The sequence below is a fragment of the Caretta caretta genome, chromosome 1, assembly GCF_965140235.1.
Source record: "Caretta caretta isolate rCarCar2 chromosome 1, rCarCar1.hap1, whole genome shotgun sequence".
In the NCBI taxonomy this organism is placed as follows: domain Eukaryota; kingdom Metazoa; phylum Chordata; order Testudines; family Cheloniidae; genus Caretta; species Caretta caretta.
Window position 1 is genome coordinate 227893808 of NC_134206.1, and position 19160 is coordinate 227912967.

Consider the following 19160-nt stretch of genomic DNA (forward strand, 5'->3'; position numbering starts at 1 on the left):
TGCTAGAAAGCCTCCAAATTGTTCTGTTTTCCATGATCTTGCACACAGATACACGGGTTGCCTAAAAGCAGCAACACTGACGAGCAGAGGGGAACCCTCGTAATGGATCCCACCAATCTATTTATTGCTGCAACCATAAAGTATAAATTCAATTTAATTTTTCCCCTCCCCAGAGGGCAGGATGAAGATTTACATTAACTCAGCTCAAAGCCTCACTGCCTTCTGGTGCAGAAATCAAAAATAATTCTCCTAAGTATCACAGAAACTGACGTAATTCTGAGATTAAAATATTCCAAGCTGTACAGTAAATTGTTAATTTGTCATCCGGTATGATGACACCACACTAGGTTTTAAAGGCACTGTCCCAAAGTCTGCTTGCTGCTACCCCCATGCAAATCCACTGAAGTCAATGAGGGTCACGCAGGTGTATCTATCTGGGCAAGATTTGGCCTAATGTTCATGAACTAATAATCAGAATGAAAAATGAGTGGAGTTTTACTGTCTGTCATCCTGACTCATACAACACAACCAAAAAATACAGAATCTCCCACTTGTGCACAAACACAGATAACTTCTCATTCAAGCAGCAACTCACAGGAATCCTCTCACCCCACACACCCCTAACCTACCCTTCTCTTCCATTCTCAACCTTTTTCTTTCTGAGAGCTCCCCCAACATGCTATAAAATCTCCATGGCCCACCTGTACCACAATTGGCTTTCTACAGGCAGAAAAACGGAGACAGCATTAGGGGGTAGCAAACAGGGCAACTGCCCAGGGCCCCATGTCACAGGGGGCCTCGTGAAACTAAGTTGCTGATGCTTCAGCTTTAGCCCCGGATGGCGGGGCTCGGGGCCCCAGGCTTTACCCCATGTGGTGAGGCTTCAGCTTTCTCCCTGGGCCCCAGCAAATCTAATGCCAGCCCTGCTTGGCGGACCCCCTGAAACCTGCTTGCGCCCCCCCCCCCGGGGCCCCAAACCTCTAGTTGAGAACCACTGCTCTAGTGCATATGAGCTTCTTACCCTCTAATATTTACTCTGATCCAGCTGTTGTGAAATGAGAAAAATAAGAAAAAGGTCAGGCTTGAATAAAGTTTCCATATTCGCTCTGTGGAGTATAAAGCCAAGCCATGTGTGTTAACAGAGATGCATCAGACTTAAAACAATAATCTTGGCATCTAGTCAAGATGACTGTCACTGCATTACATAAAGCTTAATCTACTATACTAACATTGCAAGGCATGATCATGTCAAAATCTTTTTTCCAGGCAAGGAAAGAGCAATGAAGCATGGTTAGCTGTGCCTGCACATGCCACCACCACACAGTGGTTTTCAACCTTTTTTCATTTGTGGACTTCTAAAAAATGTCAAAATAGGTGCAGACCCCTGTGGAAATCTTAGACCGCCCCAGGAGTCCGCGGACCACAGGTTGAAAACAACTGATTTGAGAATATTACCCACTCTGTTGAAACCACTGTAGTCATCTAGCCAGGACCTGAAGCAGAAGCGCTTTGGATGGAGCAGCAACACTCAATTTGCAGAAGCCCAGAGTTTAGATAAATCCATACATTGTCATGTGCTGATGGCATCAGTCCAGTTCTTTTGTGAAAACTGAAGTGGGCATCAGAACTGTCCCCTCACCTGCACTTTGCAACCTCAGAAGAGAGGCCAAGGTTTAAGGGCCTCATCCAACACCCACTGACATCAACTGGAGTCTTCCACTGATGTTAGTGGGCTTTGGATCAGGTTGTGAATGAACATGAAAACTAAACTCATCCCTAAAGATGGTCCTTGACGGTCAGGATTCAGACACTTAATTGCAGAGAAGCTTGCACTGCTGCAGTCCTTGCTGTAAATGTTCTGTGGATAAACAAAAGATTTCAGTCTCTAGAAAAGTTTGCCCCCATTTTCCTACAGACAGTGCAGCTGCTCTAGTGCTGGCAACAGTGGAAGCAGTAGTGTAATCAAGGCTGAAGTATTTTTACTGTGGTTATGAAAACCTGCTAAATTATCATGAGCCAACAGTAAAAATGCCCAAGCCTTGTCTGCAGCAGTACTTACACCATTGTTAGCTCAGCTGCAGTTGTACTTTTGCTGGAGAACAGGTACAAGATTTTTTACTGCAGGTGCACCCAGAAACTGCTAATCCGGCATCTCTAAAGAGCACTAAAATTTACTTTCAATTTATATTTCAGTACACCAGCACAAAAACTTATACAATGGTTCTAAGAATGAACAGATTAACTAATCATCAATAGGGTGACCAGACGTCCCATATTTTAAAGGGACAGTCCCATATTTAAGCCCTCCTGCAGCTGTCCAGACTTTTTCTTACCAACGGGCAAAACCAGATCCCTGCTCACCAGCCAACTGCCCACCAGTGGTGAGAGGAGCAGTCCAGTGGCCAACGATGGGGGTGGGTGTGCAAGGCTGGTGGTGGGGCACAGATGCAGTGCATGGGGCAGGCCGCTCCCTCTGCTGGTCTGTCAGAGCAGCCTCGGTGCATGCCAGCTCTTGGCCAGCAGGGCCCGGGCCTGTTTCTGTCTGGTACTGGCTGAGAGCTGCAGCGGTTGGCGAGTGCAGGCAGGTGCCAGCCAATTACATGTCACCCCTGCTTTCCACCCATCGGCCTTTTACGTCCTTCCCCTCTCACTGTCCTCTCCTTGCTTTGCCCCTTCACGCCCCGCCTCACCCCACAGCCCCACTGCTGCCCCTCCATATCCCCCCGGCAGGGTGCGTCCCATTTCCAGCACTGTGCAGAGAACCAGCCCCTGGTCGGAGTGCTGAACTCACAAGCAACCTAGTTATCAGGCTCCTTCCTTCCCCCACTGCCTCTTGCTGGGACACTGTGCGCCCCAGGAAAGCCCAAGACCCTCCAGCCCAGGGCACTGTCCAGGAAGAGCCAAGCCCTGTACGTGCCAAAGCCCTGCACAACGCTGGCGTGAGGAAGCCTCTCCACCCCTCAGCTAAGCGCTGGAGTGGCGGCAGAAGCAATTTCCAGCCTGCTCATGTCCCAAAACTGCAGGTTCCCCAGCAGCCCCCCGGGCAGGGGCTTTGTACCCTCTTCACACACAGCCCAGTCCTGGGTGCTGCCCCCAGGGAGCGCGGGGCTGCCCCATCCCTTAGCCACCCTCCCCTCCTGAGCCACCTCTCTGGCCGGGTTTGCTGAAGCCCCTGGAGTCAGATTCCCTTGGCCCTGGTGCACAATACATCCTTAGGGCTTAACTCCTTCCTGCCCACGCTGTAGCCAGAGGACAGGAGGCGGCTGGGTTATGTCGATGGCCATCAGTAGCCTTGAGGTGTTAGCTGCCTTTCGACACTGTGTGGGCAGGAAGGGACAAGCTGCTTCCAGGTACACGGGAGCAGTGTGGAGGTGCTGGAAACAACTCCAGTCCCTTCCCTCCCACACAGTGCCAAAAGGCTGCTGCTGGCCACATTCTGGTGTGAACCCTGGGGAATGGGGGGGGGGGGGGCGTGTGACCCTGCATGCCCCTCCCCTCCCACATGTTGCCTCACTGCCGGATACCAGGAGAGACGGGTCTGTCCCGGGCGCCCTGCCAGACAGGTAGGGTCAGGTCGGTCGGTCGCACACACACACACACCCCGTGTGAGAGGTATACGGGAGTGTGTGTGTGTGTGTGTGTGTGTGTGGAGGGTAGGGATGTGCGTGTCACCCTTCCCCAAGTGAACCCTAAAGCCTTAAAGATAAGAAGGTAAATAAAAACTACGCAGTATTTCTTTTTTAACAGGAGCTCAGTAAACTGGATGTTAATTTGAACATTTGTATGACTGAGTGCTGTTGAACTCGCTTGAATACGAGTAATTTTACCAGGTGTCCGGTATTCAGCATAGGGAAATATGGTCACCCTATCTATCAAGCAAGTAAGTTATAAATAATGTGCTGAATCATAATACCATAATTAGGGGGAGGAAATGCTTTAAAGAGAAAGGTTTTTTGTAAGTAGTACAACTGTGGAAATATGAAACTAAAATGTCAATACAGTGGAGTCACATCTCACGTGGGGGTTAGGTTCTAAAATCAGAGCGTAAGGTGAAAAATCGCATATAGTCAAAATTACCCTTGAATTGGCCATAAAATACAGTATACTGTACATGGTTGTGTGTATACAACCCTATGCATTTATACATATTACTGTACAATGTATACAGTAACAGTAACAGTATATAATAAAGAGTACAAATGAAAAATATAATTTTACAGTACTGTATTTTTAATTACAGGGGGTCGTCAGGACTTGATGTCGATCCAGAAGACGGATGTGACGGAGAGCTTGGGTGACAGAGCAAGTCGTAGACTAAGTGGTTGGCTCTGGTTCAGCTCAAGAAGTTGATTGTGTAGGCTCATCTGCTGCTGGTTGTTTTTCCTTGAAAAATATGGTGTTCGGCAACTGTCGCTGTTGTCTCTTGAGCTGCTCAAACATTTCTCGATACGGTCTCAAATCGTCCATAATACTACATGTGATTTTGAGGCTTCATTCCATAGAGGGATCGTATTCAGAAATTAAATCATTCCAGTGTTTTGCTGCTTGGAACACTTCAGCAAATTTATGAAGATTCCAACTTGCTGGCTCTTCCTGTTCATCGCCGTCACCTTCGTCTTCTGTAGACTATTTTATCAGTTCCTCTAACTCTTTATTAGTCAATGTTTCTCTATGGCTCTCACTTAATTCTTCAATTTCTTCCTCAAGGATGTTGACAAAGCCATCACCACCCGAACAATGTGTTTCACTTCTTTGTCAATGGTCGGGAAACCCTTAAAATCATTCACACATTCTTTCCATAGGTTTCACCAACATGCATTGACTGTTTCAGGCTTGACTACATCCATTGCCTGTTTAATATAAGTCATGCAATGTTGAAGGACTTCCAACACTTCATCACATTAAGATTGGGATCAGCATCCATGGTGCTACGTATCCGTGAGCACGTAAGCCTCATGTACGTGGCTTGAAACAGTAAATCACGCCTTGATCGAGAGGTTGGAGGTGGTATTGGGGGGGAGAAAGACTACTTCTACATCGTTATGCACAAACCGGAGTGCCGCAGTGTGGCCAGGAGCATTGTCTACGATCAGCAACACTTTAAAGTCAAGTCCTTTCTCTTCAAGGTACTGCTTGACCTCCAGAATGAAACACTTGTGGAACCAATCCAGAAATAATGCTGCCGTCACCCAAGCCTTTTTATTTGATTGCCAGAACACAGGCAGGAGATTTTTGTTCTTGACTTTTAGGGCACGGGCATTTGCAGCCCTGTAGAGCAAGCCCAGCTTTATTAAATGCTCAGCAGCATTGCCACAAAACAACACAGTCACACGGTCTTTAGTTGCTTTGAAGCCAGGGGCTTGTCTTTCTGATTTCGAAGTGTAAGTGCGGTTCGGCAATTTTTTTCCAGAAGAGCCCGTCTCACCAGCATTAAAAATTTGTTCCGGAAAATAGCCCTTTTCTTCTATGATTTTCTTTAATTGTTCAGGGAAGGCTTTTGCTGTCTTTTCATTGGCAGATGCAGCTTCACCAGCAGTCTGCACATTTTTGAGATTAAAGCGGTTCCTAAAACTGTTAGCCAACCTTGGCTGGCTTTGAATTCCTTCTCATCAGAAGGCTGTCCCTCTTCTGCGTGAGGTTTGAACAGCGCATAGAGGCTAAGAGCCTTTTCTCGCAACGTGTTGCCATCGATAGGCACACGTTTACGGTTAATGTCTTCCAGCCATAAGTTTAATGCCTTTTCAGTCTTCACTAAAGTCTTATCACACACACCTCGTCATCTTAGCAGTTATTGGAGCACTTGATGACATGGCTTGACAAATTTCTCTCTCTCAAATCTTCATAGCACGGATGCTAGATTCGTTGCAGCCATATTTACGCGCCATGTTGGAGACCGACATACCGTCTCTCAATAAGTCCAACACAGCCAGTTTTTCCTCCAGCATTGGAACAGATCACTGGTTCTTCAGTTGAGCACCAGTTGAAGTAGTTGGCTTGCGTTTAAGGGCCATGTTGTACGAAAAATACGTATAGTATCTTTAAACACTAGAATCACAGTCAGTGCGGTGAGATGCTCACACTATGAGAGACACGCAGGAACTGAGACCGACTGAGGGAACAGCAGATTCACATCTCGCATCTCACACTCACTCCGGGGCATATGCTCATTGAGTGGAATGGTGGGCGGAATTGCCCGCACTATTTACAGGTATCTTGTTATTTTTCTTTTTTTTTGCCAAGCGCATATAGTTGAATTTGTGTAAGTTAAATGTGTGTATGATGCGACTCACCTGTAAAAGTTTACTTCGACCAGATAGTTTAATCAACTGATCTTTAAAGGATATAAATTGCAAATGCTACAAAGACCAAGAAAATCCCAATATTATTTTTACAGATTGGAAAAGCATGAAGTCCAAACACAATACCAATAGCTCAAATTAAAAAAAACTCATGATGTTTACATAAAATTTTGATGAGTATAATATATTCATCACATTCCCACAATTATTCTCTGAAAATAATACTATAAATATTATTTTGACAATATAATTATAGTTTTTGCTTTAACAGTGGTAATAAAAGTACTGGCACAATCTCCTGTCCAAAAAGTCTAGATAGACAAAGCAAAAATCACACGTTAAAGTAGGCAATTCTTAAGATTAAGGCTGTCGCTTTATTACATGACTAAAAAGTCTGTTTAAAAAAAATCTGGTTTACATAGGTTCTAAGTAACTTAGCTGTGCTACCAATAGGCAAAAGGAAACCCCAAATACAAAAATAAAATGGAAAGAAGTTTAAAATATTCTCCTTCCACTTGTGGAAATCATCAAACTCCCCTTTTGGGATTATTCATTGCGAATCTAATCCACTGAGCTGTGGGTCAGTCAGTAACCTCTCCCCCCGACTTCCGAACCCCTGAATACAAAACTACTATAGACACACTTAAAGCTGATTCACTCAGTTGCTAACAATTCAGGAGATTTGACACTGCAAGACAAGTAGAATGGTAAATGTTTTATAACATCCATCATCTCTCTCTCCAGGCAATGGAAATCACGATATAACTTTTGTAACTCAAACAATAAATGTGCAATTTAACAGCTTAAAGGATTTGCTCACAAACAAAACAAAAACCCCAGTGCTTCTCTTCTCCACGACCCTTCATAGAGATTAATAAATAATAATATAATAATAATATATAGGAGGAATTTCTGTGAGAAGGGACAAACTAGCAACCTTAGGAGGACAATTTTGCTTAAGTTCTTAAATAAATAGAATTCTGTAGTCATTGAATTTGAGAGGCTCCAGGAAGTATAATTTACAATCGCATCCTCCTTTACTATACTTGCACTACAATCAAATATTTAAACCCAAATAGTCACATGTGGAGATACTTGCAGTTGACACAGAGAGAGCAAAACCCAGATCTCAGTTTAAGGCAACAAAAGCTAACAATGATTTCTTAAACACATTGGGCTAGTGCTAGATCCTCACTATTCTATTCTGTTCTCTAGTAAATTTGACAGTTTTTTCACAATACTTTAAAATACATATTTCCCCACACAGAGCTAGAGTTAATCTCAGGAAAGCAGGAGAGAGAATGAGTGTATTACTATAACAAATCAATGAAATCAGAATACAAACATTTCTGAAGAGCAGAAAAAGAACTTGGATGATATTGAACAGAAACACAGAATATAACTAAGCAACTAGCTGCTTCTTCAATTTTTACTTCATGTGTTGAAGACTACTTCAACTCAGATTTACATAGCCCACTTGAAATTCCTCTTCCCAGACAACTAAAATACATTGAACCACCAACCATTCCAAATAATTAGCAAGGGGGAAAAGAACAAGATTTAAAAAAAAAAAAAAAATAGGCACCTGAAGTAAAGCCCCTAAATCCATATTTAGGCACTTAAGTAGCCTGATTTTCAGAAGTGCAGAGCCCCCAGCAGCTCCTATTGAGTGACTGCAATCTTTCATGAATTCTGCAAAATTTTAGGCCTTAAAATTGTTTGTAGCGATGGACACATCCAGTGGATCTGTTTACAAAACAACTCCATGTCTGTTACTTTCAAGGGTCAAAGAGAAAGTAGACAAATCCCATACAGTGCTAATAGTTTCAGTAAGGGCTTGCCAGTTCTGGTACTCATCAAGTCCTCAGATTCATGTATCAGTTGTTTCCAGATCTCATCAGAGACAGATACTCAATCCAGATTTCAGATTCTGGAAGCTTGCAATACAATGGCCTTGATGAACTCTCATTCCCTTGCCCAGTCCACTGAATTTTGCTGGAAAACCATAAACCCTGTTATGGGGGAGGAAGCATATGCTACAAAGAGAAAAAAGATTTTCTACTTGGGCTTCTAACAAGGATCTTTTACTGTGTCTGGTATATTCATTCACTAATGTACTGAACTATTTCAGAGCTGTTAAAGAGACTGGGTCTGCCTCAAGTTCAATTAAATTCTCTGTCACTGGCAATTTTTAAATCAAGATAGTTTTTCTAAAAGATATGCCCTAAGAATTATTTTGAGGAAGTTCTATGGCCTGTGTTATTTACAAGGTCAGACTAGATGATCACAATGGTTCCTTCTGGCCTTGGAACCTATGAAAGTTCATCTGGCAGCTAGATCAGCCTGTTGTCCTATTCAGTTCTCAGTTTTTCCACAAACAATAGTAAAGAGGTTGTTGGGATGGGGATATTTTTTGTTGTTTTTGTCTGTTAAAAGTCTACTATGAATTTTCTCACTTAACCTGCCCTGTGTTGGTCTTAAATCTTATGCTTCCATGGAGTCAACCTTTGAACCTCTTGGAGCATGCCTCATTTTATCTTTCATAGAAGACAGCAATCAAAGTGACAAATCACATCAGCCTGAAGAGTCAATGAAATGCACACCCTGATAACAGACCCCTCCTTATATGGCATTTCATAAATATCAGGAAGCACTGCACCCACATCCTACATTCCTACCCAAAGTAACTTTGGTCCTCCATCTAAATCAGTCTGACTGTCTCCTTAGTTTTCCCCTAGATCTCAGACATCACCAGACAAAGCCAATCCACTCTGTAGAGATGTTAAAGGGCCTTTCACTATTGCCTGTAAGATTTTTTTTTTAAATCCACATATTTCTTATGTTTTTCAAAGCTTATGGTGGCAAGACCCTCCTCTTCCAGAATCTTTAGTCATCCAAAGCTGTAGCAGTCCTCCAAGCCAGAACGAGTATGCTCATCTCCCCTATAGGCAACTCCCTGGATTCAGAAGGAGCTGATAAATATAGCATACTGGGGGAGGAAGGGGAGGTGGGAACCACCAAGAGTAACTTTCTGTACTAGAACTCCAGTGATTAAAGCCTTGGTTAACTAAATGCAACATCCCTGCCATGGTTTCATTATCTCTACTCAATTTAATTTGCAATTCTCTCTTTCAATGGGAGCTGCCATCTTAACATTTGTTACTTTAAAATACTTCAACTATGACACCTATCAGCCTTAAATCCAACAGCTGAAGTGCTATGGATCATGAAAGCAACAAACTAAGCAAAATACAAAAATATTGTAGCACAACTGTGCATCAATGCATTGTGCTCATCTAGTTTTTAAATTCCCTGAGTGTCGTCTTAGTGTTTAGCCTCCTCAGAGCAGGCACCCTGCCTTACTCCAAGTTCTGCACAGTGCACAGCAAACTGTTAGGACTCTGTTACACACTTCAGTAAATGTAGGAGGAGAGGAACTGGGGTATAGAAGTCTAACTACAACTAATACCATGAACTTAAAGGGGAAAGTTTGCAACATTTATTTAGGAATCTGTGGAAAGGTCTCTGAAGGAAAGTCATGAAAGTCACTTCAATAGCTATACATTTTTAAAAACTAGACGGGACAAGATGCTAAGAAATTCTTAGAGGGATAGATAGGCAATGAGTGGGGTTGGGTAGCCCAATAGGTCTTTACCATCTCCAACAGCTATGTGTATGAACTAGCCAGATATTTCTATTTTAAGAACTTTTGCAAACAAGATTCCGTGGATCTTTGGAGAATGAGTTTTCTGACAAACAGACTCAAGATCACTAGAGCTTTTCTAGACTATCCTGGCTATCTTCATAATCTGTGTGGTGATGTACAACCAAGAGAACAAAGAGCGTGACTAGGCAGATACTATTTTCTCCACAGGTTGTATCTATCTGCTCGGTGTGAGGGGCAGATTAAAATGCAGAAGAATATTGCTATGCTGTTTCTACTCAAGAAAAGAAATTGGAAAATACTGCTCCTTAAAGATCCTGGATATTTGCCAACTCACAGGGTAAACTGGTGATACTTCAGAAAGAGACAATGCTTTCATCTAAATTATGCCTGTGGAATCTTACCATGGCCCCTACGTAAATAGTACCACATACTTAAAAAAAGGGGAAGTGTTAATATTCACATAGCTGAGAAGATGCAAAGCAAGTCTGGATTTAATCTAGCCAGGGTTTAAGAACACACAGCACTTAACATGGCATTGCCTCTTTTTGCTGCTTTATTCATTAATGCATCATTAAAACAAACTTTTTCCTCCCTACCCGCAAACCAACCACATTCTGAACTTTCCTACTAATATTGCCATACCACACTGAACGACTTAAAATAGATACCACTGGATGAAATTTGAGTGAAAACATACATCTTAAGGCTGATTATTTAAAACAGACTTTTTCGGTTCCTAAAATTCATTTAAGCTACATGATACAGTTTGAGGCGGGTTTTCACAGTGGAATCAACTCAAGAGAAAAGCATTAATTATATTGAATTCTTCATCCTGCAAGGTCTGAGGGCTTGTCTACACAAACACTTCATTTGCAGCAAGCTGAGGTGTAAATCTAGAGTGCACTAGCGTACCGCACACTCGTAATCCTGGTGGACCGTACTGGCACACTAAACGTTCCCTAGTGTGCTTTAATTTACTCCCATTCTAAAGTAGGTTATATCAAAGTGCACTAGGGAACTTTTAGAGCTAGTCAATAGGCTCCACACAGACAGTAGATTCATATCCCAGTTTGTGTAGACAAGCCCTTAGATTCCGTGCTTACATTTTATCAAGATTTTGAAGGAGATGCTGCTAAAAGCAACATCTAAGGCCAGATTTTCAGAAGGCATTTAGGCACCTTAAAGATGCAGAGAGGCACCTGAATAGGATTTTCAATTGCAAAAATATATTTTTATGGATTTAGGCGCCAAAACTGCTAACCTTTGAAAATCCCACTGGGCACCTATCTGCATCCTCAAATACCTTTGTAAATCTGGTCCCAGGACATCACTGCAGTTATGAAATATGACAAGACAGCCCACAGGGAGAAACATACATTTGATAATTAGTAAATGTGGTAATACAAATGGAGAAAACCTAAATAGTAGTATGACAAACTGATTTAGGTTTATGTTTAATCCAACTAAAAATTCTACCCAGTTTAACAGACCGTCTCTTCATAAACATTAAGTAGAAGTGTGCACCATAAATGCTGGATTTTGTAAACACATTCTACTTCTGTCAGGTTTCAGAGTAGCAGCCGTGTAGTCTGTATCCGCAAAAAGAAAAGGAGTACTTGTGGCACCTTAGAGGCTAACAAATTTAATTGAGCATAAGGGTAAGACACTTTCTCATCTCTCATTAATTTTCATGGGCAAATCCTGTCATAGGCTAATTCAAGTACAGTACTTAACCTCTGATCACCACATTTTTACGCACACACACACGTGTGTGTGTAAGAACACAGTTTTCAGATTAGTCAATGTTATATAGTATTTAGCAGTCTCTCTCTCAGGGTTAGTATACCAATTTTATTTAAAATTGGAACTCCTCATTCTGCAAACCCATATGCTGATATGTGTATTGAGGTTAATAAACCACAAAGTAGTTTATTCCTCTAAATTTCAAGGGCTTATAAATATGGTTTCACAGATTAAGTATTTCAGCCTCATTTTTCCAGCAAGTCAGTTTTCTGGATTTTTTGGATGATGACATCTCACTGCTGTTTCTTGTGATCGAAACAGCAGCAGGGTAGCGCATGAACATAACAGCACATTCCTGGAAGCAACAAGCATCATGCCACACTAGAGTGATAGTCCTCCCAGTGTTCACAACGCTTTTTGCAATGAGTGCAGTAACACTCTCAGCCACTACAGAAGATTGCAAAAAAAGACTCCCGCCTTTCCTTATCCTATTAAGGGGTAGGGAAGGATGGACCTCTCTGCTTCTCTATGCACACTGTTCTCCCTGTTCCTCTGAAGGGGTTTTAGGTGAAAAGTGCTTTCCCAGGGATCAACTCTTTGGTCTTATCGCTCTCTATTACCTTGGACAGGTCTATGGACCTCTGTCCTGCCCTATCAGGTTTTGTCTCCCACTGTTTCATGTCCCACTCCACCTTCCCCCAGTTCTGCTCTTCGCTCCATAGCCTGTGAAGTGGTCGGGTGTGGAATGGAGTATTCCCTGGCTCTCTCCCTAGCTCCATGAAATGGTTGGAGGTTCATCTCCCACGTTCTCCCAATGCCTCCCTTCCACATTCTGTGGAGGGTTCTCCCCTCCCTAGCTCCTCCTCTACTCCACACAAGAATGGGGGCTCTGGTTCTGCTCCCTCCACACAGAATCCCTGCGAGTCTCACTAATCTTTCCCTAGCCCAGCAAGGGATAGAACAGTGGTGGAAGTGGGCAAGGAATCACCAACAGGGAACTGAAATAATTTGTATTGACCTTACATCATGGTAGTCTTGTGGGAAAGGTTGCCTGGGGTCCACTGCTCCTTTCCAACCCAATGCAGGTGTTTGAAGAGAAACCATTGGTGGCACTAATTCCACTCCCTCCACAAGAGGAGAGAGGTACAGCAATCACAGGAGGCAAGAAAGCTACCCATCCCTCCAAAGGGAAGAAGGAGAAAAAGAAGCAGGCTGAGAACCAATTGTTTTCTCTCCCAGCCTTCCTCACCATCACGAATGGCAGAGTTGGTGACCCTACTCATATATACACAGAAAAGCAGTAGGAGAAGACAAGTTACTGAAGTTTACTTAATGCAAACTGAGTTGGGGGAGTGCAAAAGTAGTGTGCAACTCAAGTGGACATGAACCAGGGAGGATCACTGGGCCAACAGAGACTTCTTCTCTCTGAACAACATACTTCTCTATATGTCCAGTGTAAGGGAAGAATGGATCTTGAATCAATTGTTCAGCTATTGGCACATACTACCCTGGACTGGCCAGAAAGAGTGGTACATCTATGTAAAAAAAAGGCCACAGCCCCATAATTTATCTGAATCCAGGAAACAAATTCTTTCTAGAATGTCAGAGAAGGAAAAATGAATATATACTCATTTCTACAAATAACACCAAATCAAACAAAAGACAATAAGACAGCAAAAGATATTTAGAGTGGAGGCATCATAGGCATTTTTCATTTTTGCCAGTTTAAATACCCTAATAATTTCCTTGACGTTTCCATATATCTTCCCCTTTACAATCTCCAGGGAACAATGAAGAAAAAATATTATGGACCTAGTAAAACACTGTATATGAGACGGGTTTAGGGCTGGTATTTTCCAGGTGACACAAAGGAGTTAAGACACCGAATTCTCAATGAAAAGTCAGATTTGGGTGCCTTACTCCTTCAGGTGACTTTTAAAGCACCAGCTATATTATATTGTATATACACACGAGACACATACTATTCTTAGTCAATTTAAAAAAAAAGTATGAATTAGGAAAGAAGGTTAGCATGCCAAGTTCCAAGTGAAGAATCATTTAGCTTACTTATAGAAAAATGTAAAAAGTTGATTTCATAATGCTACAATTTATAAAACTGCCACCAAGCAATAAAATATAATAATTTTCAAAAGACTGCAGGTTGCACATTACCCAAAATGCATACTCTCTTACCAGCGAATAACGATTCCTGTTCAACTTCTAATCCATGAAGCAACTGGATCAAGTGGACAGACACTTCAGTCAGACCCAAATTCCTATTATATAGTTAAAACAAAGAGGGAGTTTAATTTTAAACCTCCTAAGGAAAAAAAGAGAAAAAAAAAACTGTATGGAGTTACATCACAAAATATCACAGACTGATCCTAATCTCACTCAAGCCTCTCACCTGAGTTCAGTGGATGCAGAATCATGCACGACAGGCAAAGTCATATTGGGGAGGACATGGGTCTCTGACAGTTGTAAACAAAATGTTAACTCTTCATTCCAGACTGTTAGCATAACCATACTTTCAGTTCTAAGCAAAAAGTTTGCAGTTTCATGTCCCTCACAAGGATTTGGGTTTTTATACCCACCCAATGCATGCTGGGTAGAGGTCAGTGCAGAAGGTGCATATTTGGGATGGAGTGTTAGAGATGCTGTCTTTCAGATCAGTCTGCTCTGTTAATCCCTGGAATCTCTCCAGGTGGATATTAGAGACTTTGTATTACTTTCCAAACACATTAAGGGATAACCCCAGTTCCATGGCTGACATTTTCTCATTCAATAAGTTCTAAGGATATCACAGGCTGTGTGTAAACTGGTTTCAATGCACAATAGCTACTTCATTTGTCTATAGTCACTGCACTATCACTGAAACAATATGGAGCATTATTACTAGTTATTTTTATTACCTAGGATTACTATTTGTAGCACCTCGGATCCCTACTTATTACGGAGCAGGACACCATTGGGCTAGATGCAGTTCAAAGAAAAGGCACCGTATAAATTCACATTTTATCTTTAAAGAATAAATTGCTTGTACTATTATTTTTGTTGTAATTTACCTTTAAATACTGAATATGTATAATTTATGTTTTTGTATAGGTATATGCTACATTACATCTTTCCCCATTCCACTCATAGGTCCCAATCCAAAGGTCATTCCTCAACAATGAAACAGACCACCCCACTGTGTCCTCAACTCCTTCCTTAAAAACAAACCCATCTACACTATGCACCATTGGCTAAAAGGAAAGCAACAAGAGCTCATCTGACTGCGTACGTACCCCTTCCCTTCTGAACCACCAGGGACAACTACCTTAGCAGTCCACCACTTGTACTCCTCAAAGCTCTGAATAGAACCATAAAGCATTACCATCAGAACAGCTTTCTTATCATAATGTGTCACATAACATGACCCTTACTAAATCCAGATTCAGTCTTTTCCCTCTTTGCACTCCAAAAATCCAAATTCATTAGAATTTAGTTGGGCATTTCTATAATTAAATGGAAATATTTTCATAAAGTAAAACTTCAGATAGTTTAAGTAGTTATGAAATATGCCATCAATGCCCCAGTATATTATGCACTACCATTAACTATCAGGATTTTAAAATACCAGACAAAAATGGCTCAAATCAAATTAAGGCTCAAATCAAAATCATAAGGAAATATTCAAAACCATGGAATAAGGGCAAGGAAAATTCCAGGTGGTCATGGATCCTAACTCTAGTTCAGAGGGAGGAATGGAAGAAAACCAGCTCAGAGCTTGCCAGAAAAGACTATTAGAGTCAAAGTATTCGAACAGTTCCATAATCAAAAGTTACCCTGGAGGCAAAGAACTTGTTCCAGTAACTCTCCACCTCCCATGGAGCACACCACTCTCTCCAGTGAGCAGTGCACACAGGAATATTTATGAATATGTAAATTTAGCTCCAAGCTGAATGTTGTCATTTAAAATGTTTTCAGTGACAACTTGGTCCTCTTTTAACTAAGCTTTAAAGCAAAGAGCAGTCCACATGTATGAAACATGAGTTTCTTTGCAGTGAGCCAAGTGAACAAAATGACTTAGGAATAATGAAGTGACAGCCTCCAGATACTTTCATCCAAGGCTCTTATTTGTTTCAAACCCTTAGTATTCCTTCCTGAAAATCCTCAGCTAAGTATTGGCTTGATTTTAAATAGCATCAAAAAGGTTTAAATTTCTAAACCCTGCATATTGCAAACTTGACATCAAATTCAGCTGATCATTTTCCTTCCATCCACAGTTCCTGAACATTTAAAGGGACATTTAATCCTGAACAAACTGTGCCTTTGCAGCAATTAAAAAAAATCACGTGGCCCATCCCAAGTGTCTCCCAGGGTATTTAAGGAGCAGAAGGCCACTCACACACGGCCTGTGTACATGGAGCTTCTGGCAAAGCCAAAATAGACCTCTATGAATAATCCCTACTCTGCAAAAGGTGCCTTTACACATGTAGCCAAGCTACAGCAAGTTTGGCTATTAGAATTCAGTTTCTTGACAAAATGCATCAACTCGCATTAATTGGCTGTTGAGGCAATCATCAGTCTGGCACAGAGGTGCAACATCTTTCTTCTTACTCACTGAACAAGAGATTAAATACTTAGCTCCTACACAGAAACTAAACATAAATTGATAGCTATTCAATAGTCCTCTTAGGTATACACATCATAGGAGACACCACCAGTCCTGGCAGCATTGTGAGTAGAACTGAACAAATAATGGAATTTTTGGTTCAAGGGAGGAAAAGCCAACAAAAAATATCCAGTTCAATTTGAACCAAACCCATTTTTTAATTTTTGTTGTCAAATCAAGGATGCATTGAAATTTCATTTAGAAGAATCGACCAAATTTTTTCAGATTGACTTGAAACGATTGAGTTTTTTGGTATTTTTCCACCCTTTTCTGTGAAGGATGAAAAAGAGGCAGCTTTTCTCAATCTAGGTTGAGGTATGCTGACAAGAAGAAACTTGCACTGTCATTGCTATTCTTGTTCCAGGGATACAGGAAATACTTCATTTCCAAGTGCTGCTAACTGACATCTTCAACCTGTATAGAAATTCACTGTAAAAATATTTTTTTAAGCGCAACTTTGAGTTTGGACTCCCACACTGCACTTCTATAACTCATAGCAAATTTACAGAAAATATATACTACCGCTTTCCTCTTCTTTTTTTGCTTTTAAAATATGCCATCACACAACTGTGTGCTTCTTATGTAGATTTTACTCCTGGGGGAATTTTACTCTGCGCCAAAAAAAAAAAAAAAATTCTGCACCAACAAATTTTAAATTCTACACACAGTATTTTAAAATTCTGCAAAATTCTGCATATTTTGTCAAAAACAACACAATATAACCATACCAGTTTCAATTATTTTGGTAATTTATTTCAAAATACCTGTCAGCAAGTATGTCTCTAACAATACAGACAACAAAAAAGATTCAGGAAATGTTTTTTGACAATCAGATTCCTTACTAGGCATACTAATACAAAACTGAGTAATAATTCATTTAAACCACAATACAGAACCATATTTCCCGCACCCCTCAGAAGCAATGCAAAGGCTTGGGACAATCAGGGGTAACAGAGGAGCTGAGGGAGAGGGAAGTAATTGCTGGGAAGGAGCCTAGGTGTGAACTTGGACGGTTGCTGGGTATGGGTGAGAAAAGTATGGAACAGGGTTGGGGTTGGTTTTTGGTTTTTTTTTTTGGGGGGGGTGGGGAAGGGGCAGAGAGGGATTTTTAGAGAGCTTCCCCCATGCAGACCCTGCCTGACCCCTAGCCTCTGCCATTCAGTCAGGCACATCTGTCCCATCCCCATGTATCCCTGCACGTCCTGTCCATGTGTCCCTCCATCCCCAGACACCCACTCCCTCCCATCCCCATAGGTCCCTGCACCCTTCCCCCTGTGGCCCTACACCCCCTCAGCCAGCCCCCTCCCTGACCCCCATGTGTCCCTGCACTCTCTCCCCTCTGTCCCCATCTCTGTGCCCCCACTCAGCCATCCCCCTTCCCCGTGTCCTTACACTCTCTCAGCCAGCCCCCCCATCTCCATGTGTCCCTGTACCCCGTCCCCATATGTGTCTATGCCCCTACTCAGCCACCCCAAAGCAGCCCTGCATCCCCACTCCTGTCTCCATGTCACCCTGCATCTCCCCCCCACCCCCCGTGGCCTTGCATCTACAAGCCCATTCAGCCCCCACCCCAGTCTGTCCTCCGCCACTAGCCCTTATGAGCCTGTCTGTGACCCTCCAGCAGCCCCATGCTGTCTGTCTCCTGACCTGGCTTGAATGGCACTGTGAAGAAGGCACTGCAGGTTCTCCCTCTTCCCTATCGTAGCTGGGGCTAGCCTAGGGCGAACAGATGAAATGGACAAAATATCGGGACACATGGGGGAAACAAAACAAAAAGAAAAGCGGCCAGAGCGGAGTTGCCGAAGCACAAAAAAAGTGGCCAGAGTGGCCAAAGCTGCAATATTGGGACAAATGGCATCCCGACCATGCATCAGGTGGGAAGCGGGACAAAACTAAAAATCGGGACAGTCCCAATTTTATTGGAACTTCTTGTCACCCTAGGCTAGCCAGGAGCAGCGGCTCTGTTTTAGCACCACAGCACCCTCTGGTGGGAAAAAAAGGCAGAACTGCAGCAACTTTCCAGCAGAAACTATTTTCAGCAAAAAATATATACATATATATATACACACACACACACAGAGCACAGAACTCTGCGCACGCGCAGTGGCACACTATTCCCTCAGGACTAATATTTCATCTTTGCAGCTATATTCATTTATTTGGACCCCTAGCAAATAGACTGTAATTATGTAAATTGCGTGTTAGATGGTATGTTTTTTATAAAACTTATAAATCTTCATTTTTAAATACACTAAAACTTTTTCTTTAACTACTTTAAATAGATATCTAAGATGATTTACCTCTTTCAGAATCTGGAAAGTAATGACTAATAATTTCACCCAAATTCTTAATGTTTCTGAATTTTAGATGCATTTGTGCTTAATTGTTGTGGTGCGAAATAAAACAATAACCCTTTAAACATTTTGCTGAGTGAAAAGAAGACTACAGTCGTTTGAGAATGTCTGAATAGTTTGCTGTCATAGGATGCAACCACAAAATATTATACAACCCTCATTTTGGATTCTAAGTAAACACTAAAGTCTGAAACATTTAAAATGAGGAAGCAGCAATATAAAACATATTTAAACATTTATTTATTGCGATTACCAGGAAATTCCATTCACAGCCTTTTTCAGTTATGCAAGTCTTTTAAAAAAAAAAAGATTAACGGACGCAACATCCTCATCTGAACACCATCATAGTATTTATGGAGTTCTGTTATTTAACTTCAGCTATTCTGCCCCAATATAGGACAGAAATTCCAATTTCTATCTCACATAGAATACTGTATCTC

At 41.9% G+C, this 19160-nt stretch overlaps 1 protein-coding gene across 4 annotated transcripts in view; it reads right to left on the reverse strand.

The window, feature by feature from the left end:
• The window catches only part of ATXN10 (ataxin 10), a 159779-nt gene that overhangs the window by 127022 nt on the left and 13597 nt on the right, over positions 1 to 19160 (reverse strand). For all 4 annotated transcript variants that reach the window (XM_048824729.2, XM_075121209.1, XM_048824690.2 and 1 more), the window contains exon 3: positions 13903 to 13985. In XM_048824729.2, the coding sequence (XP_048680686.2) occupies positions 13903 to 13985 (83 nt within the window). The remainder of the gene's footprint in view (positions 1 to 13902; positions 13986 to 19160) is intronic.